The following is a 27313-nucleotide window of genomic DNA, read 5'->3' as shown; positions in this document are numbered from 1 at the left end:
GGGTAAAATACCCCCCTACTAAAGTAACCTGAAAACAATTGGGGTTAGATACCTTCTCTGAGTTTATTAGCCCAGCTCTCTACCACCCTTCACTCTTTTTTAACAATTATTATTTATTTAGGTACACCAGGTCTTAGTTGTGGCAGGTGGGCTCCTTAGTTGCAGCTCACTGTCTCCTTAGTTGTGGCAGGTGGGCTCCTTAGTTGAGGCATGCATGTGGGATCTAGTTCCCTGACCAGGGATTGAACCTGGGCCCCCTGCATTGGGAGCACAGAGTCCTATCCACTGTGCCACCAGGGAAGTCCCCCACCCATCACTCTTGACTCTACAAGCAGAACACCTGACATCTCTGCAGCTGTGAGTTCACAACCTAGCGGGAGGGGGGAGGGGGCCAGACAAGGGCTTTCCCACTCCCAAGCCAGGTGAGGGAAGCTCTAGGAAAATCACTCAGGGAGGAAAGATGGGTCACACTCAGATTGGTGACTTTGGGATTGTTTAATGAAGAGACTTTTACAAAAGTGTGGTCTGGTGTTTGGGGGATTCCATGCAGAGGGGCACTAATGACAGGTTGTCAGGATCAGAGAAGCAAGGACAGCAAGAGGGGGCTGTGGCAGTTCTGGGGATGATCCACTGGTCCCTTTCCTCCTCACCTTGCCCCACATCCAGAGGAGAGGGGCACGCAAAGGAGAGGGAGCAGGGTCCTCCCAGCACAGGGGAAGAGGAGGAGGGAGCAGTAAATTAAGTAGGCGATTGGAATTTTAAACTGGACTGAACTTCAGTTGTTATCCAAAAGTGACTCAAAGTTGTGGAGTTTACCAAATATGCAGTTGTGGATGGAAAAGGGACATTAGACGTCATCAAGCAGAGAGAGTCGATGGGAGAAAAATAAAACAGTTGCACATTTGTGCCTTACTGCATGCTCACTGTTCAGTAAACTGGAAAAGGAGGTACTATCAGTTCCATTTTACAGATGAAGAAACTGAGTTTGCAATCACAGGGCTAGTGGTGGCTAAACTGGGCCAGAACCCTGATCTTCCTGCCTCAGCTTCCCTGTGTCCCCACACCTCCTCCTTTCCCTGAAGCTGCTACTTGGTGACTCTGAGTTCAGCACACACTAAAGTCACAGTTGGTACAAACAGGACTGAATCGGGAGCTCCAAGGTCAGAACCCAAGGTACACCCCCTCTCACCCACATCACTCAGGCTTCTCCCCAGGATGTCCACCCCAGGCCTTCCAAGATGAGCTGTCACTCCCAGGAGGTACAGACCAGTGCTGATGGAGGAAACGGAAGAAGCCAGAGAGCCCTGGCCTCACAGTTCGTCTCTATGCTGACCGCTGCATGACCCTGGGTGAGGCACAGGCCTCTCTGGTCTCCCGTCTCTCAATGCAGCCAAATAATCCCTGGGGTCCCTGCCAAGAGGGAAAACTGATTCCAGTTGGTCACGTCTCCCAGGGGGCTCACATGCTGTTTCACAGTGGCTTTTAGGAGTAACAGGTCCAGGAAGTGATGTCAAGTTTGGGAAGTGAGGAGTAGGGCAGGGAGGCCCAGAGGGTAGAAGCAGGGGCAATACTTTGGGGCAGGCGGATGCCTGCTGGACAATGGTGCAGGGCAGCCATTGTGCTGGGAGTGGAAAATCCTTTTCTGACTTCATCTCCAAGGGCTGAAAATAGTCTCAGGTGAGCCCCTGGGGGCTGGCTCGGTCTGGCCCATTGTTCCTGGCTGGGACAGGGCTGAGACTGGACACCTGGCTGAGCTGGAGCCAAGAGAGAGGCGAGCCCTACTGAGGAGGCTGGAGTGGCCGGGCAGAGCCAGGGCCCGCTGCACATGGGGAAATTGGAAACTGAGGCCCAGAAAGAAAAAATTCACCATGTCACATGGTGCATCAGGACAGAGGAGGATGAGTTTGGCTTCTGGAGCTCATTTCCCCCACCCTTCACCCCACACCTCAAGCACATACCCCTGGGGAAGGTAAATGCATCCTTCATCCTGCAGCCCAGTGACTCCTGGCCAAGTTCCAGCCTCCACCCCACAGGAGGCAGAAGCATCAGACATTCAACTGGCTCCACTCCAAGGCAATGTGTGGTGCCAGTGGAGTCACTTCACCTTTCTGGTCACTTGATACTAGGGGAGACCCACTGCCCCACTCTAGTCCTCAGAACTGAGGGCTCATGGGGTCTTGGGAGTGCCTGGGGGAGTAGCTGTTAGTTGTGTCTTTGATGAAAAATCTGGGTGGCTGCTGCCCTAAGGTAGGGAGAACTGGAATGTGGGAAGCAAGGTCTTCAGGTTCTATAGAGTGACACAGAGAGGGCAAGCAGTTGGCCTCAGGTCACACAGCAAAAACTGCCCATCCATTGCCTGCTCTGGCCCAGCTCCAGGCCAGTCCTCCAGCCCTGGGTCTCTGACTCTTGGATAAACCAAGGAGAGGCTGCAGCACACTGTGGTGGGCACCACCAGTCTGGGAGAAATGGCTAAGCCTGCTGCCATGGGTGGGTGGGAGCCCTCAAGCCCATAGGGGAGGGCTCTGGAAGATCAGAGGCATCCTCATCTTCCTCCTCCTGCCATCACTTCTCCTTACTGCCCTTCCACAGCCCATCGCCTGGACAAGGTTCTGTAAACACACACAAGCTCATGAGCCTGAGTGCCACCCAGTGCCAAGCAGGGCAGAGGGTAGTCCCACACCTCACCCCAGGATGGACCTGCTCTTTCCCCGCACACCCTGGGGAAGCCTCACCCACAGGGGACACTCTATTGCTTGCTGGCCGGACACACTGTCCTTTCCCTCAACTCACTTATCCCAATGTGGTTACTTATTAAGTTATGTCAACTCCCTGAGGGCAGGGTCCAGCTGGCTCGCCTCTGTATCCCCTTGGCACAGTGCCTGGTGTGTAAACGCTTATCATGTGCCAGGTCCTGTTCTAAGTGCTTCATGTGTATTCGTTCAGGTAAGCCTCCCAATGCCCTACGTGGGAGGTAGTATCTCCTTCTAGAAATGAGAAAATGGAGGTGCTGCAAGATTGATTTGCCCAAGGTGCCACAGCTGGAAGAAGTGCAGACAACCCTCAAACGCAGGTGGTCTGGGCAGAGAACGGGTGCTCTTAACTCCATCCTCACTAGACTGCCTCTCTCATCTTGAATCACACAAAGGGTCGCTTACAAACTCTCCTGCCCCGCAGGGGTTGCAAGTGGCATGCGATACTGGAAAGGGAACTAATCTGGGCATCAGATGGACCTGAACTCAATCTTGACTCACCCGTTTACTGCCTGTATAACCTGGAGCAAGTCCTCACCTCTCAGAGCCTGTCCTCTCATCTGCTAAATGGGGGTAATAATGTCTATTTCACACGGTGGTGGTAAAGAATAAATAATAATGGATGTGACAGGGCGCTGCCTGGTGCCCGGGACATGGGTCAGTACCTTAGCTCCCTTCCTCAGGGGCCTGGCTCTAAACAGATCAGCCCAAATCTGCCTTGACAAGGGTGGTGGCAGAGGGGTAGCTTTGGTGGCCTGACTTGGACCAAGATAGGAGTAACTGTGTCTGGAGGGCATGTTGGCCAGGGCCTTTCCTAGCCTTTGGAGGGTAAGAGTGTCCCTCCTGGGACAAATGCCACCCGGGGCAGAGACCCCTATGTGCCAGGGCCCCTGCCCCCGTTGCACGGAGCTCACTGAGAAGAGCTGCTGTAGGCCAGTCAGCAGGCATTTACTCCTCCCAGCTGCTCTCCCCGCCCCCCTCCGCCCCAGGTCCCTGGCCTCAGCTCCCCAGCTCCATCAGAGGTGGGAAGAGCTGGGGTGGTGGGGGTGATGGCAGGATTCCCACAAAGGCACTGACCTGCACTAAATGGAGCAGAGCTGCAGGGGCAGCCCGAGCCCCTGGCGCACGACGAGGCGCCACGCTGACCTGCTGAGTGACCTTGGACAAGGCCCTGCCCCTCTCTGGCCTTGAGTCTGCAGCTGGGCTGGATAATCCCTGGGGTCCCTGTCAGGGGCTGTGACATTTCACAGCGTCCTTCAGGAGTCAACAGCCCCAGGAAGTGATGTCAGGGCGAGGAGGTGGGGAAAGGGCAGCAAGGCCCAGAGAGTAAGAGGAGATATTTTGAGAGCAGGCAGGTCCCTCCACGTCACTGCTGGACAATGGTCTGGGGCTGGGAGTGGAAAATCCTGTTCTTACTTGGGCTGAAAATAGTATACGGCAACAGAGTAAAGAACCTCACCCACCAGGCGGGGGGCCTGGGCACTGAGAACAAGGCCAGATGTCCACACCGAAGAGCCAGACGGTTTGACGAGGGTCCGCAGGAGGGGCCCTGGGCCTGTCCCTGGTTCCCTTAGGGTCTTCATTCCCCACCCCCACCAGTGCCTGCCACAGGATTAGATGGTGAGTCAGGCCCTCCTGTCCCCTAGCTCCTGTGTCCTTAGAAATCTGTAGGCAGTTGCTTTAAGGAAGGCATCCTGGCACTAGGCCATAGTGTGGTCTCTATGTGCTGTGGGGCTCTCAGTTCTTGGGGTCTCCAGGACAGCTGCTGGAGGGGTAACTGGGCAGGACATGAAAGGAATGGGGACTATAGGGGAACTTGGGCCTGTGGTGGACACAGCCCCATCCCCAACCACAGATAGACACTCGAGAGCCCCCAAAGTCACAATGTATAACTCCCTGTCTCTGAGTCTGAGCAGGGCTGAGGGGGTCAGAGCTCAGCATTAACACTCCTGGCCAGTAGAGTATCTCACCTGGGTAGAGGCACCTTATAAACCGGGATTGGGTTCAGCCTGAGCAGCAGCTGGTAAGAAAGAGATAGGCTCAGGCCTGCAAGAAATGTTCAAGGGCAGACTGTAAGAGGTCATCACAAAAATGCTCATAAGGACCCAGGCTACATTAACAGGAGTATAGAACCTAGAATGTGGGAGGTGAGCATTTCACACTACTCTGGGCAAGTCACCCACATTGCACAGTGCAGAGGCATCATTTGGGTCATGGCTTACGACAGGTCCCTGTCACATGGGGGAGCCCATGTGAGCAACCTCTGGGGGGTGCCGTTTTGAAGAGGCAGAGTGGGAAGGGTGGAGAAGTCATAGGAGGTAGGTGTAGGTGGGGTGGGGAGAGAAGAACCATCTCTCAGGCAGAGTGGGCCCATCGGGCAAGGGCTCTCCCACAGGGAGAGGGAGAGGGAGAGAGAGAGAGAGAGAGAGAGAGAGAGTCCTTATCCTTGAGGTTCAAAGTGAGGTCTGTCAGTTTTGCCCTATTCCTGCCCAAAGGCTAGGGCTGGGCCCTGTCCAGATGAACTCCACACATCTCCAGAGTGGTCCTGGCTAGACCCAGAACCTGTCCCAGGTGACACTCATCTCCCCCACACTAAGCTCTGACCCAGCCTGAGCACCAACCATTATGCCAGGTAGCTGGATTTTCCCAAGAGGCAGAGGACTGGACAGGAAGAGTGAATCTCTCCCACGCTTATCCCCAGTGCAAAAGAAACCTCATTGTCAGGGCAAGGAGGGAGCCCTGACTTGGCCTCCTTGTGACCCGCCCACCCTCCCCATTCCTGCCTTGAACCTGGGTACCAACTGCCCAGCCAGCTTCCAGTTCCTGCAGGCCCTGCTCTCCTGCCCCCATGTCTTTGCCTAGAACGCACCTGCACCTGGATGTTCTTCTCTGATGAAGTGCTTTTCTCAGAAGTCCACCCACTCCAGGAAGCCTTCCCTGATGCCCTGGTCCACTGCCCCAACCACTCAGCATTATCCAGTGGTGTGCTAGAGAAACTTGTACCTGCTCTCAAGAGCCCTCTGTTAATTTTTCAGGAATTTTGCAAGGAGGCTGGTATCACATTGGTAGTCTGAAACTGGCTGTGGCAGGAGTATTTGTACCACAGAAACTGGCAATGCTGCAAATAAGGGGTTCCCCTCACCCCCGCACCCCCCACCGAGAGTCAGCTAAATGGTTGAACTTTTACCAGCGCATGACTGGTCATCGCCATTAAATCCTAAACTGGGGGATCCTGAGGACTGGGACCCCACCTGACTCCCCTCTGTACCCAGCAAAACCAGGCATAAAAGCCAGTTAACTTTAAAGTGGAGGATGACCTGGGGTCTGGAGAGTACATTTATATTCCTCGTACGAGACCACCACTGAGGCAGCTACTGGGGAGGCAGAAGAGAACAGGTTGGAGAAAGGACCCTAGTGTGGATGGTGAGAGCTCCCCAGGCTGTATCCCCAACCTCCAACTACACAACGGGGTCCGGCTCAGCAGGTAACAACACCTTTAGTACAAGTCCCAGCCTCAAACTGGCTCCCAGCCTCCAGATGGGTTTATGACATCAGTTCCCAGACGTTCATCCTTTGGGCTGGGCGTCCCCCTCAGAGCTGAGCCCACAGTGGCACTCAGACCACTCCGACTCATCGTGGGAACCTCTGGCTCGGCCCTGACTCCTTACCAGCGTCCTCTGGTCAACCTGCGACCCTGTCCCTCCCAGGCAGCTCAGGCACAGGCTTGGCTGTGTGACCTTGGTTAAGTCACTTTCCTCTCTGGGCCTGTTTCTCCACTTGACTTGATTAGTCTGGAGCCCAGCCTAGGTACCTTGGCAGGCACAGCCAGGTATTTATGTGGGATTCAGGCCAGGGGCAGTGCTGGCCCCAAACACTTGCCTTTCTTAAAACCTTACTCCCCACATCTCACATACAAATGGTGACTCAGGATGTGGGGACTGCTGAGCTCTCTGGACCACAGAGAACAAACTGCGCCCCTGTCAAATGACAGAGCACTGGGGTCACGGCCCCCTTGACCATCCGGCCTGATTCACTGATGGCCCATATCTGGGGAGACTGTCCCATTTGGACAAGTCTACAGTCCCACCCGATACAAACTGGCACAGGCCCAAGGGGTTCCGGTCCTACAGCCGGATGTCCTTAGTGTTTTCACTACCAGGCGGTGTGGACTCTATCTGTCTAGAGTCCTCACTGCTGGCCGAGTCTTCTGTCCTCTTAGTGTCAGTTCTGTTGAACCTATGCAGGCCCAGCCTGCGGCGAAGCTGGGTGGTAGGGGTGGGGTCTGTGGGTGGCTTGGCGTCCCGAGCAAAGCGCACGAGCCTCTGCCCAGCCAGGAAGTAGAGCACGGGGTCAAGGCAACTGTTGGCGCTGGCCAGCGGCCGGGTGATCTTGTAAGCCATGTTGATGGCGTTGAGGGTGTGGCAGCTGAGGTCCAGCGAGCGGAAGGAGTAGTAGAGGGTGCGGGTGACGTGGAAAGGCAGGAAGCAGAGGGCGAAGACAGCTAGCACCACGGCAATGGTGCGCACCGACTTGCGCTTGGCCCGCGGCAGGCCTCCCGAGGTCCCGTGGGTCGGCTTTAGCAGCCGCCGAGCCATGAGCACGTAACAGACCAGGATGATGGCGAAGGGCACCGCGAAGAGCAGGCTCAGCATGATGGAGCTGTAGGCCACGAAGTGGCTGAAGAGCTCGGGTGCCGAGGTGTCGTGGCAGGTAATGCGGCCACCACGTGCACTGGTGGTGACGAAGTAAAGCACGGGTGCCTGGCAGGCCAGCACCAGCACCCACACGGCGACGGCCACCCTGCGGGCGTAGCGGGCCTGGCCCCAGCGCAGCGAGCGCAGTGGACGCAGGACACCCAGGCATCGGTGCACGCTGATGCACGTGAGGAAGAGGATGCTGCAGTAAAGGTTGGTGTAGAAGAGGAAGCGCACCAGCTTGCAGAGCACTGTGCTGAAGGGCCAGTGGTCACCGCGGGCGTAGTAATAGACCAGCAGGGGCAGGGAGGCCGCGTACAGCGCGTCCGACATGGCCAAGTGGAACATGTATGTGGTGGAGGCGTTCCAGGTCTTGAGGCGGCACAGGAAGATGTAGAGAGCCACGGCGTTCAGACACAGCGCGAGCATGCACACCACGCCGTAGGACACAGGCAGTAGCACGTACTTGAAGTTCTCATTGAAGCGGCACTTGTAGCCCAGCTCATCCCCATCCCAGGTGCCATTGATGGTGCCATTCCAGAGGCCCGGGCCTGTGGCCATCGCCCTGAAGGGAAGGGGGTGGTGGGGAGAACGGCCATCAGGACCCAGCAGGGAAGCCTGACACCCCCACCTGACCAGGGCCATGAGGGACCCCAAGTGCCCACAGACTCCCTCGGTTAAGATCTGCCCAACTACGTTCGAGGCTTTTATTGCATCTGATCTGCCTCTCTCCCTGGACCCAGGGGGCCCAGAACCTTGGAACCCTGGAACCTTAAGGATGCATGAGATCCATGACTGTCAGGATCATATAATTCTAACACTTTGGAACAGGGAGAGGCAAAATACCCCCTGAGGGCCAAATCCAGCCTACCAGTCTGTTTTTGTAAATAAAGCTTTATTGGAACACAGCCATGCCCATCTGTTTACATAGAGTTGAATAGTTGTGACAAAGACCATATGTTCCTCAAAGCCTAAAATACTTACCAGCTTGCCTTAAAAAAAAAATCAGTGACCCTGTTTGAGAACCTCAGGAACACAGAGTTCTAGATCTAGGATTCTGAGCTCTAGAACCTGAGGATCTGGTGGTCCCAAAGGGGTACCATCTGAGATTCACGGAAAGGGGCCTTTGAGGCTGACTGGGTCCACCTCACACCCAGTGCCCACTGCCTGTTCGTGGCCAGTAGGCAGCCCACACCTTCCTGGTGGCATCAGGAAGTTCTTTCCTTTAGCTCAGTTTTCTTCTCTCTGAGGAGGCTCTGGCCCTGTGCCTGGTATTTTGGTATTTGAGGGAGTATTTCCAAGGGTCTCCCTCTTCAGTCATTCATTCACCTCTCAGCAAATATTTTTAGGCACTCCTATTCTAGTACTTTCTGCATCTGTAAACAGAAGTCCTGCTCCCTGGCCTATGAGGCTACCAGATGGGGCTGTGACCCTCCTGAAGATTCCAGGGAAGTCTGGGGTGTAGGTGGTAGTGGGGGCATTGGGGGACTCCTGCTGGGGGGCAAATTCAGCTTCCTCCAGGCTTGCCCGGCTTCTCTTCATGCATCATCACTACCTTGACCTTCTCCTACCTTGTCCCCAGTGAGCATATAACACAGCCCTGATGCCTGACCGCCCAGACAGTGAGCACCTGGAGATCAGGATGCCACCTTCCTCCTCTCCCCACCCCTCCAACGTGACCAAGAGCTCTCTCTCAGACTATCCCAGTCTGGAAGGCAAAGGTGTGCCCAAAGGTCTCAGAAGGTAGGCTGGAAATCATAACGGGAGTCCCAGAGGGGCAGGTTTGGGACAAACACAAAGAATAGCTTTCTAATAGTGTGAAGGGGCAGGGGGAGCTGACATTATTCAAGCCCCACTACTACTATGTGTGCTTTATTCATGTGACTTCATTCTATCCTTACAACACGGTTCAGGGAGCCAGGTTATCATGCCCAGGTTTCCGATAAAGAGGCTGAGACACAGATCATTCAAGTAAGTTGGCCCAGGTCACAGGCTGGGGATAGGCTGCAACTCCTATCTGGGTCCATCCCACAATGGAAGGGGCTGTAGGAGGACGTAATGAACTCTCTGCTTATGGGGGTGTGCAAGCATCTCTCTAGCAGAGTCTGCAGAAGGGCTTGTGCCCTATGTGTGGGTGTGTCTGGGACGACAGAGAGGACAGATGTCATGTGTGTCCTCCCCACCCTGAGAATCTGGGGCTGTAAAATCCCTTTCATTTTGGAACCTGGGGTCCTGAGAGGCTGGGGCTTAGAGATTCTGCGGGGCCGGTGACATCCACTCCCTTAGACACCGAGCTTCTTGCCCAGCCTGGTCTCCCAGAAGCAGCCTGAGGCCCATGAAGTTAAGATTAAGGGGTGCTGAAGGACACACTGCTCCCTCAGCTTCCTTCTTCCCCATAAACCTCCCCTTCCCTCATCTTCCCTGCCTCCTATTGTCAGCAAAGGTGCTACCAGGAGGCAGGGAGCCTGCACTTGTGACCTCCCTCCCACGGACACAGGCTCCTCCCCAAGGAGCCGGGGCAGATCCAGGGTGAGGAGGTAAGTATGGGGTTGGGGTGGGGGGCGCTGGCAGGGCCAAACTGCTGGGACCCCTCTGTCCTGGGGCCAGGACTCAGGACCCAGCATGAAAGCACTTCCTGTATCCCACTCCACTCCTTGCAGCCCAGTGTCACCTCCACCCTTGCTGCTGGAGCCACTGCATCGGCCTCCCTGTCTCCAGCCTCAGTCCCCCCAGTCCAGAGGGGTCTCTGGAAAAGACAAAGTCATTCTCCTGCTTGAAACCTCCTGTGGCTCCTGTCTGCTCTCAGGAGAAAACCCAGCTCTTCAGTCTGGTACCAGAGGTTTTCATAATCCAGCCTCTGTCACCAGCCGCATCTCCTGTGACCTGCAGTTTCCTGAATGCACCCAATGCTTTTTGCCTCCCAGCCTTATGTTGCTCCTTCAATCTGGGATCCATTCACACCCGTCGCCTCCACCTGTTCAAATTACAGCTCTGTCCATCAGCGCAGCAAACTCCGGTGATTAAGAAGAACCCGGCCTCTGGACACAGACTGCCTTTGTTCCCTCATCTGTAAAATGAGGTGATTAACAGAACCTATATCACAGGGCTGCTGTGAGGATTAGGTAATTCGTGTAACACGTTTGGAGCCATGCCTGGCACACAGCAGGTACACTGTGTGTTACGAGCTTCGAGGCTCAGCTCACCTGCGGCTTTTTCCTGAAATCTTTGGGGAGCTCTCTCAGGCCAGGGGCGGAAAAGAGAGATAGAAGGTCCTGGAGGCTGTGAAGCAGGTGAGTGTGGTGGACCAGGGGAATGACTCCAAGGCCCAGGCTGGGGTCAGGCCTGGGGACCTCGTGAGGGAAGAGGTCTGAGAGCTGTTTGAGAGGGTGGCTGGAGAGACTGGCCCAGAGGGAGTTTGCATGGAGGAGGGGCCAGGATGCCTCAGGCTCAGGGGTCGGGAGGAGGGGGAACACAGTGTCGGGCATGGTAAGTGTGAGATGCCACATCATGGACTGTGGGGAAGGGCGAAGGCTGGGACCAGCAGGTCTGGTGCACTGGGAGATGAGCAGGAGTTGCTGGCTCACAGGAGCTGTAGGAGGAGCCTGGAAGCCCGGGTGTGAGACTAAGAATCTGTGGAGGAGCCATTCTCCCTGGGGACACCGGCTTGGGGTGTGCAGCTCTGCCACAGAGCCCCAGAGGACATCAGGTATTTCCTGCCCTCCTGAGGTTCAGACCTCTCATGGGCTGAATCCCCTGGCCTGGTAGAACTGTGGTTCTCAAACTTCCCCCATGAGGTGCTCTGCCCCACTGGAGACAGGGAGGGTGGCCCCTCTGTACTCCCTGCTCAGGGAGCATCCCCCCAGCTCCACCTCCCCACTGCTGCTCCGCTCCTGCCCAGGTGCTGAGGCCTGCTGGGTCTCTCCTCAGAGTCGGGGTCAGGGCCCTCATCTTCCCTTCATGGTCAACATCTCATTGCTCTACACAGTTTCTTGCTAATTACTCATGATGGAATCTCTGACACTGATGAGAGGGGCAGAAACTTCCCTAAGTCTCTCATGAACCAAGGGAGCTGCCCTTTCCACCTATTTTAAGACATCCTGACCTCCACCCTCACAGGCCAGCTGGGGACTCTATCATTGTGGCCCCTGTCCAGACTGACCCTGCCTGTCCTACCCCTCCACAGGCTGGCCCACCAACCTGTGAGAACATCTTTCCTGCCCCACCCGCTCTGACCAGCCCCTGCTTATGGAGACAGCCAAGTGCCCAGCCCTCTCCATCAACCCTCTCCACTGCCTCTCCTGACCCCTGATGCCCTTGGGGCCTCACTCCCAGCTCCCCAGGACCAGCTCCTGCCTACCTTTGTCCAACACCACTCACCAGCCCCTCTGTGTCCAGTTCTGGCTGGCCCTGCGCTCAAGAGCTCCTAGTGTGGAGGGAGATGTGAGCCATGTAAGTGCCTGCCAGGCTTTCCTGCCTTTGTGTATAGCTGTTCTTTCTGTCTAGAAAGCCTTTCCAGACCCACACACACTGCACTCTATCCTGCCCATCCCTCAAGGCTCTTCTCAAATGTCACCTCATCTCTGAAGCTCCCCCCCTCCATCACTGATCCCCCAGGGCATTCCTCACACCCTGCTGGGAATTTGTCCTTCCACTCTCTACCCCAACACATTCCAGGTGCTCCTGGAGGGCTGGGTCCATCTGATTCCTTTCTCTGGTCCTATCATCCAGCAAGAGGCCTGATCCAAAGCAGGTATGACATGAATGAGAGAATGAATGAATGAGTGAGTGAATGAATGAATGAAGCAAGCACAAGAGCTACGGGAGGCCCGAGGAGGCTAAGCTTTATGATGGTGGCTCTCCTTTCCCTTATTCCTCTGAGGACCTTTCACAGGACAATGACATTGAAGGATTTCTCAGCAGCTGATCCTAGGTGGCCAGGGGTCACAACAGCCCTCCAGGGGCCCAGCTCACCTGAGGCCTGCTCCTGCCCTAGGCAGGCTCCTGGACTGTCTCTCTTTCAAGAGCCCTGCTCTACTCCGGACACATCAGAGAAATGCCAGAGGGAGGGGAACCGGACCCAGGCATTCTGGAGACGGGTCAGCTCTCTGATCCACATTCCTTTACCTCACCCATCTCTGGCTCAGGAGCTCCTGATCCTAGATCACCACCCCCTTCACTTTGTAGGGGTCAAGTCTGAGCAGAGCGACTTCCCTGCAGCATTCTCATTTCATCCCTCACCTCATTCCTTGCCAGATGCCGCCATAGAGGTTAAGCTATTTGTTCAAGGTCACACTGCCAGGAATTGGAAAGATTGGGTTTGATACCCAGCGCTGTCTGGCTCTGAAGCCTGAATTCATCACAGCCTGGGAACGAGGGAGCAGGGCACAGATCCCCTTGATCTACCCCCAGTTCAGTGTATACACATGCACGAGTGTACCGGCCCCAGCCTCCCAGCCTCCCAGCCAGTAGACCCTGCCCTTGCACACCCATACCTGACCAGCCCCTGCTCTCACTGTCAGGATGCTCAGCGCAGGCTCAGATTCCTCACTCATGAATGCACCCGCCTGGACCCCTGGACCGAGCTGCAGGGAACTCTGTGGGAAACAGGAAAAACAGGTCCCCTGGCTTGGGGCCTCGCCCAGCTTCCAGCATTTCTCAGGGCAGGCAGTGCCTGGGCTCCTGAGACAGGGAGGTGGAGACAGCTTGGGCTCTGGGTCACCGGAAGTCAGCCAGGCTGAGCCTTCCCCGGGCTGCCTCTTCTGCTCCAATCTTGGTCTGAAAGAGGCAAAGAGGTGAGCTGGTGTGCTTGTCCCGGTAGGCAGGAGTGTCCTCTGCCCACCCTCAACCCCTAGCCGTCCACCCTTAGCTCACATATTCTAGGGACGGTTGTTCCCAGCCTTCAGGCCCAGGTCCCCTTTCACGGGAGGGTGGCTCTGCCAGGCAGGGTCTCCCCCATACCCTGCAGAGTTGAGCTGAGCCTCCAGTGTCCCCTCCCTTGGTCCTGGTCTGGAAACAGTCAATACCCTCCTTGTCCAGTGCACACTCGACAGTACTCTGGCCAATCTAGTTTAGCTCAAGCTGGGTCTCTATCTGGAATATCCTTCCTCCCTCATCCCACCTCTAACCATTCCTCCACAGGTGTTGTAAACACACAAGGACACACACAGGCATGGATACACCTAGATACACAGATACACAGAGATGTACATAGTCATACTCAGATGTATACACAGTATACAGACACACTCTCTCCCAGAGTCTTAAACAGTCAGGGCCTGGAACAGCCTTTAGAAATCACCTCTGCCAACCTCCCATTTGACAGAGGAGGAAACTAAGGCCCAAGGCCTCACAATAAGCCAGGGACAGAGCCAAGAGCAGAACCCAGGTCTGGATTCTGGCCCTAGTTTTATGTCTTGCCTGGAGCCCCTCCCACAGAGCAGGCACAGTGCTTCAGTGAGGGGATGGTGACCTGGCGGAGGAACGCCTCTGTGTGGTCAGGTCCCAGCAGAACCTCAGACCCACCTGGGAGAAGAACATCCCCTTCCTTTTTCTCCCGGTTTCATTTCCCTGCAATGGGGGAGTGGGGTCTGAGACAGCTGAGCCAGGTCCCCAAGCTGGAAGTACAATGCAAGCATGGGCGAAAGTGGGGAGAGGAGATGGGTGGCTGCAGGAATAGAGCAGGGGGAGGGGGCACTGGAGAGGCCCTGGACTACCGTTTTCCCAGTGCACCTTGCCCCAGGAGTCTCAGGCTGACGTTGGCCAGCGGGCTGGTAGCTGTTTGCCAGTCTGTTCTGGAGTCTAGTGACAAGGTGAAAGAAAGAGCTTCACCTTTTCGCCCACTCCACCAGGGTCACACCCAGTCTTCTCCTCCTAGGGAGATATCTTCACTCAAAAGACTAAGGTAGAACAACACACGTTCTCAAAGCCACTCTCCCATTTCTGAGAAGGGTCTCTACCATCTATCCTTCCAGGCTTCAAAGCTCCAGTATACCCTTGACAACCTCTCTCTTTCCCACCCATGTGAAACCATCACTCACCAAGCCCTGTCAGTTCGACCAATGCAGTGGCTTAGACGTGCCACTCTTCCCGACCCCGTGGTTTTGAGCCTGCATTTCTCCTCCAGACCATTGCACTAGCCTACTTACTCCCTGCCTCCACTCCTGCCCCTCCTGTCCATCTTTCATACTGCAGTTATGGGTCTTCGTAAACCACACATCTGACCACATACTATGGAGCTCAAAATCCTTCCATGGCTCCCCATTGCCCTCAGGTTGACATCTAAGTTCCTGAGCCTGGCACTCAAAGCCCTGCTGATCTGGTGCCTGCCATCTTCCACATCACTCTCCCTCTCCGCCTCCACCCTCATCTTTCTGTCTCCAACATAGCAAAAGCAGTCCCATGGTCATATCTTTGCTTAGGGATACCCTCCCTTATCTTCTAACAGCTATGTCATAACAAGAGTTGAATGCTTTCTCTGTGCCAAGTTCCATGTTAGAGGTTAGATCAACCTCTTCTCGTTTAGTCCTGAGAATTTCAGAGAGGTTGAGTGACCTCTCCAGGGTCATAGAGCTAGCAAATGGCAGAGCAGCCCCCGTCTGTCTGACTTTAGGAGCTATGCCCCTGACTGTAAGCAGATAAGGTAGGGGTTCCCCAGAGAAAGAAAACCAGGCATGGCTTTCTTGGCATAAGAGAAGCCATATTAGGCCTAGGATTTAAGCCTGGCCAAAAATGCTTGCCCTTGAACAGGTCTCAGTAATTAATGATCTTAAGGGCAAGAGAAGTAGTAATAGCAAATACAATAAATCAGTTGTAAAGATTCCTAGCTCTGTTTCAATGGTAAAGATTAGCCTGAAGCACTTTCTTGAGCAGTTCTGCAAAATTTAAACCCCCCTTGAGGGCTCAACCACCAGATCAACTGGAACCTAAGGAATGATGATGATGACCTTTTCTGACTTGAGTCCTCAGTCAACTAAAGCTTAGACCTTGTCAACCTTTGCCCCAATTATATCCTGAGTTCTCTGCTCATATCCCTTGCAAGTGAATATTCATGTACCCTTAGCTTAAAACTCCCCCAATTTTGCTGTTCGGTGAGACACCGCTTTGGGAAAGGTCCCCGGTTTTCTCCTTACTTGCTGCAAGTAGTAAGTACTTCCCTCTCCCGCTCTTTGGCTGGGTTATGCCTTTTGGCTTGATGCCCATGAAGAGGCAAACCCAGTTTTGGGGTAACTACCTCATACCCTCCAAAGCCCGGATCCTCTCTTCCAGGAAGCTCCCTGACCAGCCCTCTTTGAGCCCCACAGGTTTGCCTGTCTGATTAATTCTCCACCGGAGGGAACATCTTACTGGCAGGGCCCAAGATCTACTCTTCCTGGTAGTTCCCCATTGTGAAGCAGCCATGATGGTTACTGTACCCATCTTACAGTTAAAAAAAAAAAAAACCATCAAGGCCAGAAAGGGTAGCCCAAGATCTCACCAAGGTCACCAATAAGGCAAGGGCAGAGCCAAGCCTAGCATGCAGACGGACTACCCTCTCCCTTAACCTGGCTCTGTCTCTATCCCACACTGGGTCTTTCTCCCTGTGGTCCCAGGCTAGTGACCCCAAAGCCAGGAGGAGTGACTGGGGCAGTTCCCAGGCTGGTTGCAGAATTTCCAAGGTGGTTGGACAACATTCCAGCTTCCACTAGGGTGGCTCTGGAATGTACTGCCTGCTCCATACCCACCTGGCTGGCCCTGTCCAGTTTGACAGGGGAAAGTGACCCATCACCATTCTGGAAACTCCTGCTGCCTGCCTCTGCTGGGGGTGGAGTGCTGTGAAGGGAAAACAGAGGCTCTGGATCCAGAACACCACTGAGGGGCAGGGGAGGGCACTGGGCAGGTGAGAGATCCCAGTTCTGCCATTCCCAGCTATAGGATCTGGACAAGCCTCAGCTCCACAACTTAACTCTCAATTTCCTTGCAATCTAAGAACAGTACCTGCCTCGTAAGTTTGTCGAGATAACTAAAGAAGATGATTTAGACTCATTTTGTGAAATAATTAAAAGAGATATGATTTTAGCACGTGAAGAAGGCAGGGAGGATGGGGGTATCCCAGGAAGATAAGAGGGGCAGGAAACCCACAGGTATTATGGGCAGAGAAGCAAGGTCACAGCCAGACTGACCACAGATCAAGGTTCCCACACTGAAGGCTATCCTCAGAAGGGAGGGCAGCTTAGGGACCCCCAGCAGGACTTACACCCCACCATACCCCATCACTCACTCACCCTTTACAGGGGCTGCCATACCTACACCTGTCCCTGTGCGGGGCACTTAGGGACCCTGAGGTGGGTCAGACCCTTCCGTGATCTTGAGGAGCTCACTGTCAAGGCTGAGGGTGGAGGGAAGAGGACAGGGGAAGAACCAGAAAGAGTCAGCGACAACTTAAGGTGATGAGAGCTGAAGGAACCAAGAGGAACGCTAATGGGAATGGGGGGCAGGCAGTGATCAGGGGAGGCTTCCTGGAGGAGAGGACACCTGCCTTTGGAAGATGGGTAGGAGTCAAGAGGGTGGAGAGAGAAGAGGAGCAGAGTGAGCGAAAACTGGGGCAATATGTTTGGGAAACTGTCAGTCATCCCTGTGGCTTGAGGGGAGTAGAGAGGGCAAGGCTGGGTTGGAGGATAGGAAGAATCTTGGAAGTCATCCTCTGCCCCCTCCCAAATGTCCTCCATGGGGCTGAAGGCCAATAGGCCCCCAGCCTTGTCTGGTGTGCTTTCTGCACCACCAACACTGGGGCTTGTCTGGGGAAATAGCTGAGGGCTAACCTCAGATGTCATCAGCAGGTGCTGCTGTAGTGTGAAGCCTCTGCAGCCTCCGCTGGAGGCCCTGGGTCTCTGTAGCCCCTTCTGGAATCTCTCTCCCCCTTGGGAGCCCTCAGGATCCTGACCGTAGGAGCCACCCATTGGGGTTGAGCTCAGAGCATCTGAGTGTGTGGGTCTCAGGTCAGCTAGGCTGGTCCTCCCACCTTACAGATCAGGAAACTGAGACTCCTGAAGAGGAAGGGCCTTATCAAGGTCTGGTCTTCTAATTTTCAGTGTGGGGTTGAGCACCCCCAAACCCACTCCAGGGCAGGACTCCAAGCCATCTGATCCACCTCTGACACAGCACAGCCCCGCGCAGTTGCTAAACTGAACAAGTTCAGAACCACAATGCCCTGGACCCCACCCCAACCCATCACACTCGAACGTCTCCAGCCATACTCAAGAGGCAAGAACCCTGGGTTCAGGCTCCAACTTGGAACCATCCATGCTGTGCAATCTTGGTCAAGTCAGTTCCACTCTCTGAGCCTCAGGTTCCTCACTGGTCAGACAGAATCACTGCTACGTAAGACAGCTCATGAGGAATGAGCAAGACAAGGGGGCAGGTGGGTGCTCCGTGGGGCTAGCAGATCATGTGCTGTCCTAATGTGGAGGCTGCATCTGCCCATCTTGGCAAAGAGACCCCGAACACTTCTCAGCAGGGGGACTTACCAGGTGACCTAGCAGAGGAGGAGGGGTCATGGTCAGAGGAGTCAGGGAAGCCTCCTAGAAGGGGCCGTGATCAGGTCTGTGGAGAAGCAGGAAGGGTCCAGTTTCGGCTGAAAGAGGGAGAATGGAGACCCCAAGGTAGAAAAAGGGACAAAAGTGTTGGCCAGGATATACGTGAGCCTGTGATTCTGATTGTCTCACTCAGAGTGCTTCCAGGATTTGGAGTTCATTGGTTCTTACAGTCCAGTTCCAGGAGTCTCTGGTTCCAGGAGTGAATGCTAAATGTTTCTTCGCTTCTGTTATTCATTGCTTCTGACAGCTTTGGTTTTGAGATTTTCAGAACCACGGGAGTCTAGACTCTCAGAGTAACACAATCATAAATCGCTTTCCCAGGAGTCACAGTGTCTTAACAAACACTTGCTAATACCCCCATATGCCCAACCTCAGAAAGACCCTGCAAACCCAGACTCAGATCAGACTCTGTCAGGCCCTTGTGGAGCTCCAGTCCGGATGGGCAGAAACACACAGACATGGACCAAGTCCGCTTGAGTGATTAAGCCATGACTAAGGGAAGCCCTGGGGATATGGAATCCAGAGTAACCTCTAACTGGCGTGGGGATGTAGTCAGGGAGAGCTTCCCTGAGGAGGGGTCATTTGAGCTGGGACTTGAAGGATGATATGGAGTTTGTCAGGTAGACAAAAATGTAGGAGAGCACTGAAGGCAGAGGGAGGAGCACGTGCAAAGATGCCGTGGTGTGACAGCGTGGCCTGTCGGGGGAAGACTGGGGGGTCATGTGAAGTTGGAGTGGAGGGTTAGGTGGCACAGAATGTGGGAGGGCCTGAGGTCTCACACGGAAAGGCTTGAAGGCCGGGCTGAGGTCTCAATCCTGAGGAAAATGAGGAGCCCTGGCAGGGCTTAAGCAGGGAAGGACATGGTAGGAGGTGATCTTTGCAAAGATGGTGCCACATGGAAGTTGGATAGGAAAGGGGGGGTCAGAAAGGAGGGATCGGGGGCTTCCCTGGTGGCGCAGTGGTTGAGAGTCCGCCTGCCGATGCAGGGGACACAGGTTCATGCCCCGGTCCGGGAAGATCCCCCATGCCGCGGAGCGGCTGGGCCCGTGAGCCATGGCCGCTGAGCCTGCGCGTCCGGAGCCTGTGCTCCGCAACAGGAGAGGCCACAACGGTGAGAGGCCTGCGTATCGCAAAAAAAAAAAAAAAAAAAAAAAAGAAAGAAAGGAGGGATCAAGAAGGAGACTACACACATAATGGTCCAGTGAGGGGAGCTGATCCCTTGGCCCTGGATTTCCTTGTGAGATGGAAAGCATCCTTGCTGGCCCACAGCCCAGCCACAGCAAGACTCCTCCCACAAGTTGAGGCTGGGGAGATTGCGCGCTCACCAGGAAGCTGTAGCAACACCAGGATCCTCCCCAAGGCAGGGGGAGGGGAGAGGAGAGGAGAGGGCCCCAGGAAGTCTGAGGGAGGCCCTCCTCCCATGCTCCAGTGCCCAGGCAGTGTCATTGTCACTGTGATGACAGGGCACCAGGGTGGAGCACCAAGGAGGAAGCAGCCGCCCAGAAGGGCCTAGGTTGCCCATCTTCCCAGCAGGGACTCCAGCTACTCACTGGACCAGACACAACTCAGTCCTTGGAGATGGCATGACAGAGGAGTAGAGGAACCCCTCTGCTCAAGAACCAACTGTATCTCTCCATGGAGCAAGATCTTTCTCTTCTATTATACACCTAATTTCACCTGGTCATTCATTTCCCAAACACTCACTGGCACCTTCTCTGTACCCAGCCTGTGCTGGGTGATGTGGACAGAGAGGGACAGTGGGCCCGGCCTGACCTAGTCCTGCAACTGACCTCTAGGATGAGTACAGAGGTCAGGGAAGGCCCCCATAGCCAGTCTCCCAATGGCTGGGAGAGGCCAGACCTGAGGACACAAAGGCAGGCCTAAGAGGAAGGTGTGGGTCAAAAGGTACACCAGACAGACCCACAGAAGGAAGCTGGGGAAAGGAAAGATTTCACCGGGGTGACTGCACCCCCTCTCACCCAGATCAGCAAGGCTTCTCCAGCCCTGTGGGCAGCCTGAGCAGATACTATCTTACCAGCAGCTGGGTAATCAGGCCACAAGCAAGAACTGAAGACGTGTTTTCAGGATGGAATTCAAACTTCCTTCAGCCTGAAAACTAGAGGACCTGGCCTCACCCAGATGGGGCTTCTGTCTTGAATGCGGAGGGATAAGCTAGGTAGGGCAGGTAGGCAGGAATCCCAGCTTTCACCAGCTTTGTGACTTTGGTCAAGGTGCTCTCTGAGCCTTTATTTCCTTATCTGCAAAATGCGAGTAATAATTCCTCCCTTACGGGGCTGGTGGAAGATAAAATGAAGTACATTTATAAAATGTTACTAGTAAGCTGTCTCTGCAGAGAGGGCAGGGAGAGGAAGGCTGTCAATAGTTAAAATTCCAATAACCAGCACAATCCCTCACTATTGCATTTGTGTTCTTGTATCGTCTTCAAAACGCATTTAGGTCTGTAAGTATCACGCGCCTCCCCTGTGCCTTGCATTTTACAGCTTACAAGGCCCTTTCCTAGACACTGTCTTAAGAATCCTCATAGCAACCTGCATCCGAAGATACAAGGACCATCATGCCCAATTTACAGATGGCAAAACTGACACCTAAAGGGGCACAGTGGCTCCTTACAGCCAGGAAAGAAGCCAAATCAAAGCCTTCACGGGGTCACCTATGAGGACTTGGTGATGTTCTCACACTCTTTTAGCTGGTCCTTGGAGGATCCAGAAACCTCAAAGCTCTGTGCACCCTGGGCAGGAGGAGGACAAAAAAGGAGGGGCCATAGTCTCACTTTGCAGTCCAAGCTTGGCAACCATGTGTGAGTGTCACCCACCGTGACACTCCAACCCCTCCAAACAGACCCCAGGACAGCCCAAGGTAAGACGAAGTGGAAAGTGATAAGCCTTTCATGCCAGCTGTCCCCTCCCCCCAGCCCCACATACTCTCAATTCAAGACTTCACTGGTTCTGGCCTCCTTTTAGAGGCTGGCAGGGCAAGAACTGTCCCAAGGTCACCCAGCGTGTTGGGGGCAAAGCTGGGATGAGATCAGTTTCAAGTCTCCTGGCTCCTACTAGGGGAGGGAGAGTCCTAACTCTCCCCAGATTCCTCAGCAAGAGCATCTGAGGACTCAGAGAAGTGTTTGGCCACAGGGACAAGGGCTCCAACTTTAAATAATGCCTGGATGGGTCTGGTGTCAATCTCACAAATGCCCTAAGCTTCTCGTACTCAACACTACTCAATCCATTCTCCACGCTGCAACCAGAGAGATCTTTCTGAAATGCTGTTCTGACCATGCCCTGCTCACAAAACTTCCAAGGCTCCCTATTGCCTTCTGGATGAAATCCACGTTTTCAGCTTGTGCACCCTGAGTCCTGTAGGGCCCCAGGACACACTGTTCTGACAATCTGTGCACCCATTCTGGTGACCTGATTCTGGTTTCCCCTTCTTTGTAATGACGTGGAGCTCCACTGTAGACAGGCTTTCACTGGGGAAGCTGGGGACAGGGGGCAGGGGTTAGGGGCTGCTGCTGCTCTCCCAGTTTAGCTCAGCATTGTGCAGGGTCCTGGCAACACAAAAATGAGTGAGACCCAGTTCCTGCCCTCCAGGGGTCCCCAGACCTTGGGAGAGGGAAGGAGGAGACAGACAGAGACCGTAACAGTCCAAGGTGGGACCAGGACTGCAAGAGCCCAGAAGAGGCTCCAACCCAGCTGGGGGAATCAAGGAAGGCTTCCCAGAGGAGGGGGCATCTGAACTGGCCTCCAAGGCTGGGTAGTTCTCCAACTGAAGAAGATGAGAGTAGGAGGGCAGTTCAGGCAGTGAGTATAGAATATGCAATGGTCCAGAAGCAAGAAACTGACTACTGCGCACAGCAGATTACATGCATTTACTAGAGGGTGAAGAGTCAGGCAGGAGAGGTGGCTGGAGAAGGTGGCAAGGACCAGTTCTCAGGGGCCTTGAGTCCCAGGCCAAGGGGCTCAGGCTTAGTCCAGTGGAAGTCCTGTGAAAGTTTAGCCCAAGGAGGATAATGATTGGGATTTGGGTTTCAGGAAGTTCCCTCCAGAAACTGATCCCCCCACCCCCAAGCATTGAGCCTGCCCAGGAGGATATTTGTGTTGAACATGACCCACACACCAGCTCTACAACTGTCCTCATGTTCCACATCATTATTACTCCCCCTTTACAGACGAGGCCACTGAGGCTCAGAGAAGGGACATGCCTTGCCCACGGTCACACAGTGTACAAGGCACGGTGGAGTATAGCTCTCTGGGTCTCCAGAGAGCTTTCAGGGGGCTCTGTCTGCTCAAAGACTCTCTTTCCCAGCCGCTCCCACCAATAGTTAGCTGAGACTTTATCTGGGCCCCACCCTGACCCTCAAAAGCTCCCCATTATTCCAGCCTAGATCCCAAACAAAGTGGGCACTTCAGGCTGTGGGCCCAGGGAAGCTGGGGATGCATGATGAAAGGAACAGCTGCCATCAGTCCCACAGACTCCAAACTGGCAGTTCTGGTTCACAGCAGGGCCTGGCCCTTGGGTCTGGCTCCTGGTGACCCCAAGCCTGACACCTGCAGCCCTAGTTGGGGTGGGGAGAGAGGGAACTGTCTTTCTCCAGACTCATCCTTCGTACCGCAGCCTGCCAGATTAAAACTGCCCTGACAGAGGGTTAACTGTCCTTCTAGGCCTCTGCTCTGGTCCCCCCAAGTCTTGCCGATGCCCAGGCGAGGTTGCCCCCCAGAGCGCCCCTGGAGGGAGGGGGCTCAGCGGGCCTCCAAGGCTGGCCTGTCTCTGGCCCTGGTCCCACGCTGCCGGGGCGCCCACACCAGAGCACAAACACAAACAAGTTCCACAGGTTCAGCAACTCGACCCCGCAGGGGCGCACTCACTCACCCAGTGACAGAGACTTTCCCAAATACGCGGACGCACATTTACCCGGGTATCCGTGCACGTTCACCCGGGTATCCGTGCGGGTATCCGTCCACATTCCCCAAGATCGAAGCTCCAGTGGAGACCCAGCTCTACCACGGACCTGCCGGAGCGCTCACACCGGCTGGGAACCGCGCCTCCTCGGCCAGCCCCGCGCGCTCCGCTCTGCCTGCCCGGTGCCGGCTGAGCCGCCACCGGCCGCGTATCCGGGCCCGCCCGCCGCCGTCTCCTCGTCTCCGGGCCCTGCAGGCGGCCCGCTCTCACCTCGCAGGGCGCTCGTCAGCCCGCAGTGCCCCGGCCGCGACTCCCGGTTGCCAGCGCCAGCGTCCAGTCGCCGCGGCGGGGACCCACGTGCCTGAGAGCCCCGCCCGGCTTCCTACCCTGCCGGGTCAGGCCGGAGGCGGGACGGACTCTGGACAGACCCAGGCACAGCCATCACCACCTCCTGTCCCGACAGACACTCCGCCAACCACTTGGGGACGCTGCGGGGCGATAGGGCCGCGGGGTCAGGGCGTCCGCTTCGGGTGCTGCCCGGGGAGGGGCTGGCGGCGACTGTCCTACCGCCTGGGGACCGAGGCTCTCTGGGCTTCCTCATACGGGATGATGAGTGGTTTTCAGAGACGCTAAAGTTTTGCAAAGTTTGGCATTCTTGTGGCCCCTGTCGCTGCCCACCGCGAGACCTTCCCCGAACCTGTGTCCACTCTTCCCAGGCACCTTGCTCAGAGCACTCGCCTTCTATTTCCAGGAGGAAATCCGGGCATTCAGGGTTCTGACTCTCCACCTCTGGGGAGGAGGGTGGGGGGAGCCTCCCCTGTGCTCTCTGTGCTTAATCTCAGCCAAAAAGAGTCACTAGAAATTTCCTGAACACTCGGCTTTTCTTGGTCCATCATCTTCAGCTGCTTCCCTTGAGCTGCCTTCTCAGACGACTCCAGACACAGACATCACTCCCTTCTCTACCCTCAACCCCACTCCCGTGGCTCCTGTGGCCAGGGACCTTATGTCTGTCCCTTTCCTGGACTGTGAGCTCCAGGAGAGCAGGGACCAGGTCTGTCTGCCTTCTTCTCACTGGTCCCAGAGGTCCCAGGAGTTGTTCAATACTTGTTGGATGTTTGAATGGATGAATGAATGAATGCCCCCCTCTCTCTCATTCTGGTCTAGGCGTCAGGAGTGCATGTTCTGGCTCAGCTTCAGCACTGACTCTGGGAGACCTTGACCCAGTTCCAGCCCCTTTCAGGGCCTCCTTTTCTGTGAATTAGAGGCAATTACACTCACCCTCCCAACAACCAGTGACCTTCCATGTATGGCTTTAGACAGTCAGTGTCTGGACCAGTGCACAGGAGGTCTGTTTCTGTGGCCAAGGAGCTTGCCCAGGACCCTGGGACCTTGAGTCCTGCTGGGCTCCACATCAGCTGACTGCGACCTGGCTGCAGCCTTGCCAGGAGCGGGAGCAGGATGGACACACAGTCCTGTGTGGCTCAGCCGCCTCGGCAGTGCCCCAGGGACCTTCACCCGGGAGACACAAAGGCCTCTTGTCCAGCCTCCTCCACATATTGTCCAAGCTGGTCCATGCAGCTTCTAGGGGGCTAGGAATCTCTGTGGCCCCTACTTACAGAGTCCGGGCCTTGGGGTCTCAGTGTGCGGAAGGCCCCCTGGACACTGGAGGCCTCAGCCACGCCCCTTCTTGCCCCTCCCATCAGCCCTCTACTGTAACTGCTATTTAGGTCCAGAGAAAAAATTCCTTTGTTACCATTATGAGGAGCCAGGGCTCTGCCGCAGCCTCCAGTCGACAGGAAGGTGGGCAGCCCAGGTTCTGCTCCTGCTCTGGTCAAGTCCCATACTTTACAGCAGAAGAAACTGCATCCCTGAGAAACACAGGGTCTGAGCTACCACAACAGGTGACTTAGGCCTGAGGCACAGAGGCAAGGGATTTGCCCTTGAACACCACAGCCTTGAGTCCCATCTTGCCTCACCTCCTTTGATACTTCTCTGAGCCTCAGTTTCTTCTTCTGCAAAATGGCAATAATGATCCTTTTTTCAGTGGCCCATCTGGTGTCCTTTTTCCAGGGTTTTGCCCATCATCCCCAGTGACCTTGGTTCAAAGGGTTGGGATTCCCCTCTAATAAGGGGCTGGAAGTCTAGGTCTCCTGACATCTTTCCCTGGGCTTTGGAGATCATCCGGTCCAGCAGGCTCCAAATCCCCCAGCTGAGTCTCCTCTACTTAGGGCAGCCTGAGGAGCCCCCATCCCACTTCAACCTGAGCTCCTTTGCTTTTATCTTTGTATTTACTTACATTTTCTTGTAAGAGTTTGATGAACCATGATCCGGCTGGGAACTGAGGCCCAGCGAGTCCCATAGCAAGCCCCACACAAGGCTCTGTGACAGCTGGGTGGAAGAGCATGCAACCAAGCCAGGTCGCCGCGGCGGGGACCGAGGCGGGCTAGTGGCGAAGGCCCAGACACGTCATGGTCCCCACGAGGAGGGGGGACCACGAGAGGAAGCAGGGAGCAAGGCTCCATTAGCAGCAGCGGGTCAGGATGGGGAGGGCAAGCCCAGGAGTGCTTCTCGCCAGGCATTAGGAGGCTTCCTGCCTCTCCAACCCTGAGGAGGCATTTGGCTCTCTCAAGACTTCTCATCTTCCCTCTCTGACTGCTCTCATCTCCCCTGAGAAAACCCACTCTGAGAATTTGTGCTGGGGGTGGAGCCCCGGCCCCGGCTCAGGTCTTGTTGCTCAGCTGGGACGTGACACCTCCAAGCCCTCCTTCACAGGTGCCATTACCCCCCTTAGCCATTGCCTGCCTTACACCCTCTGGTGGCCACCACCACCCTCAAGATAAATCCTGGCTCTGCAGGCGACCACACCAGGCCTTTCCCCCCCCCACCCCACCTCCCCTCCTGCCTCTGCTCCAGTCACACTGCAGTGCTGAGCCCTCACTCGCCTCCTGCCTGGCACTTGCAGCTCCCCCTGCCTGTGCCCCTTGATGCTTCTCCACCCTTGGCCCTTTCCCCTAACTCCCCACCATGGCTCCTCTAAGTCCCAGCCCAGGTGCCCCATCAGGTACCTCCCTCTGTCACATCACTTACCACAGTCTTATCACCGTCGATATCTATCTCCTCCTGTAATGGGGATCTGCTTGAGGGTAGGGCTAGGGTCCCTCCTGTTCACAGTTAAATGTCCAGTACACAGCACTGTCTGTCACCCGGGCAACCTCAATGAATATTTATTGTATGAGTAAATGAGTAAGAACTCTACTGATCACCTTCTTTGTGCTTGTCATTGTCTCTTTTTTTATATACATTTATTTATTTATTTATTTTTGGCTGTGTTGGGTCTTCACTGCTGTGCGCAGGCTTTCTCTAGTTGTGACGAGTGGGGGGTACTCCTCGTTGCAGTGCGTGGGCTTCTCATTGCTGTGGCTTCTCTTGTCGCAGAGCATGGGCTCTAGGCGCGCGGCCTTCAGTAGTTGTGAGTCGCCGGCTCTAGGGCGCGGGCTCTAGGTCGCAGGCTCAGTAGTTGTGGCGCACGGGCTTAGATGCTCCACGGCATGTGGGATCTTCCTAGACCAGGGATCGGACCCATGTCCCCTGCATTGGCAGGTGGATTCTCAACCACTGCGCCACCAGGGAAGCCCTAGTCATTGTCTTAAAGTATCTAATTTAATCTTCACCAGAACCCTAAGAGGTAAGTGTTATCTTTATCATTTTACATATAGGGAAACTGAAGTGCAGAAAGTGGAAGTGAATGTCCAAATCACACAGTGAGTCTGTGGTAGGTCTCCTGGCCCTGAAACTGCAGGGGGCTGGGAAGGAAGGCCCTGCTGAGTTCCCGGAGTGATGACTGAGCCATGGCACTGGGACCCACGCTGCAGCTCTGGTTACACAGGGCTGGGCTGGCTCCAGCAGCCTTGTCTTGCTAGCTCTCTGGACTGCTGCATCGGCCTGGACCATCCCTGCCTCCCTCACCGACCGGGAACTGTGCTCCTCAGATTTCCAGGGCAGGGGCCAGGCCTCTGATGTCAAATGCGGCCTGGAAGCTCTGGCTCTTGGCATGCCAAGATGCTGGCACCCAGGGGAGGCAGCCCCAGAGGCAGGAAGCCTGGTCCAGGCCTAGGCAAGCCTCTGTTCTACCTTTCTACGAGCAGGACCAGCTACATAATTTGAGGGACCCAGGGCAAAATGAAAATGCAGGCCCCTTATTCAAAAATTAGTATGAATCTCAAGATGGGACAGTAGAGCATTAAATCAAGTACAGGGACCTTCAAAGCATGGGTCAACGCCTGTGAAGCCAGTCCTATCCTCAGAACTTGGTTTCTTCATCTGTCAAATGATGGCCACCTGGCCAGGCAGTGATAAGGATGAGGTGGGAGATGTAATCAGGAGT

At 55.2% G+C, this 27313-nt stretch overlaps 1 protein-coding gene across 8 annotated transcripts in view; it reads right to left on the bottom strand.

The window, feature by feature from the left end:
• Positions 1-480: 480 nt before the first annotated feature.
• P2RY2 (purinergic receptor P2Y2) overlaps positions 481-27313 on the bottom strand; it is a 41095-nt gene continuing 14262 nt past the window's right edge. Inside the window, exons 1-4 of one of the 8 annotated variants that reach the window (XM_049714273.1) lie at positions 22942-25793; positions 12937-13219; positions 10419-10511; positions 481-8009 (exon numbers count right to left, since the gene is read on the bottom strand). In XM_049714273.1, the coding sequence (XP_049570230.1) occupies positions 6875-8005 (1131 nt within the window). In that variant the 5' untranslated portion in view covers positions 8006-8009; positions 10419-10511; positions 12937-13219; positions 22942-25793 and the 3' untranslated portion in view covers positions 481-6874. Of the gene's footprint in view, positions 8010-10418; positions 10512-12936; positions 13220-16164; positions 16253-22899; positions 25794-27313 lie in introns of those variants that run through there. The other 7 variants (XM_033405661.2, XM_033405665.2, XM_004279765.4 and 4 more) reach the window with 7 other exon arrangements.

Source organism: Orcinus orca, chromosome 8 (assembly GCF_937001465.1).
Source record: "Orcinus orca chromosome 8, mOrcOrc1.1, whole genome shotgun sequence".
NCBI lineage: Eukaryota > Metazoa > Chordata > Mammalia > Artiodactyla > Delphinidae > Orcinus > Orcinus orca.
This window is presented reverse-complemented; position numbering and strand designations above follow the sequence as displayed.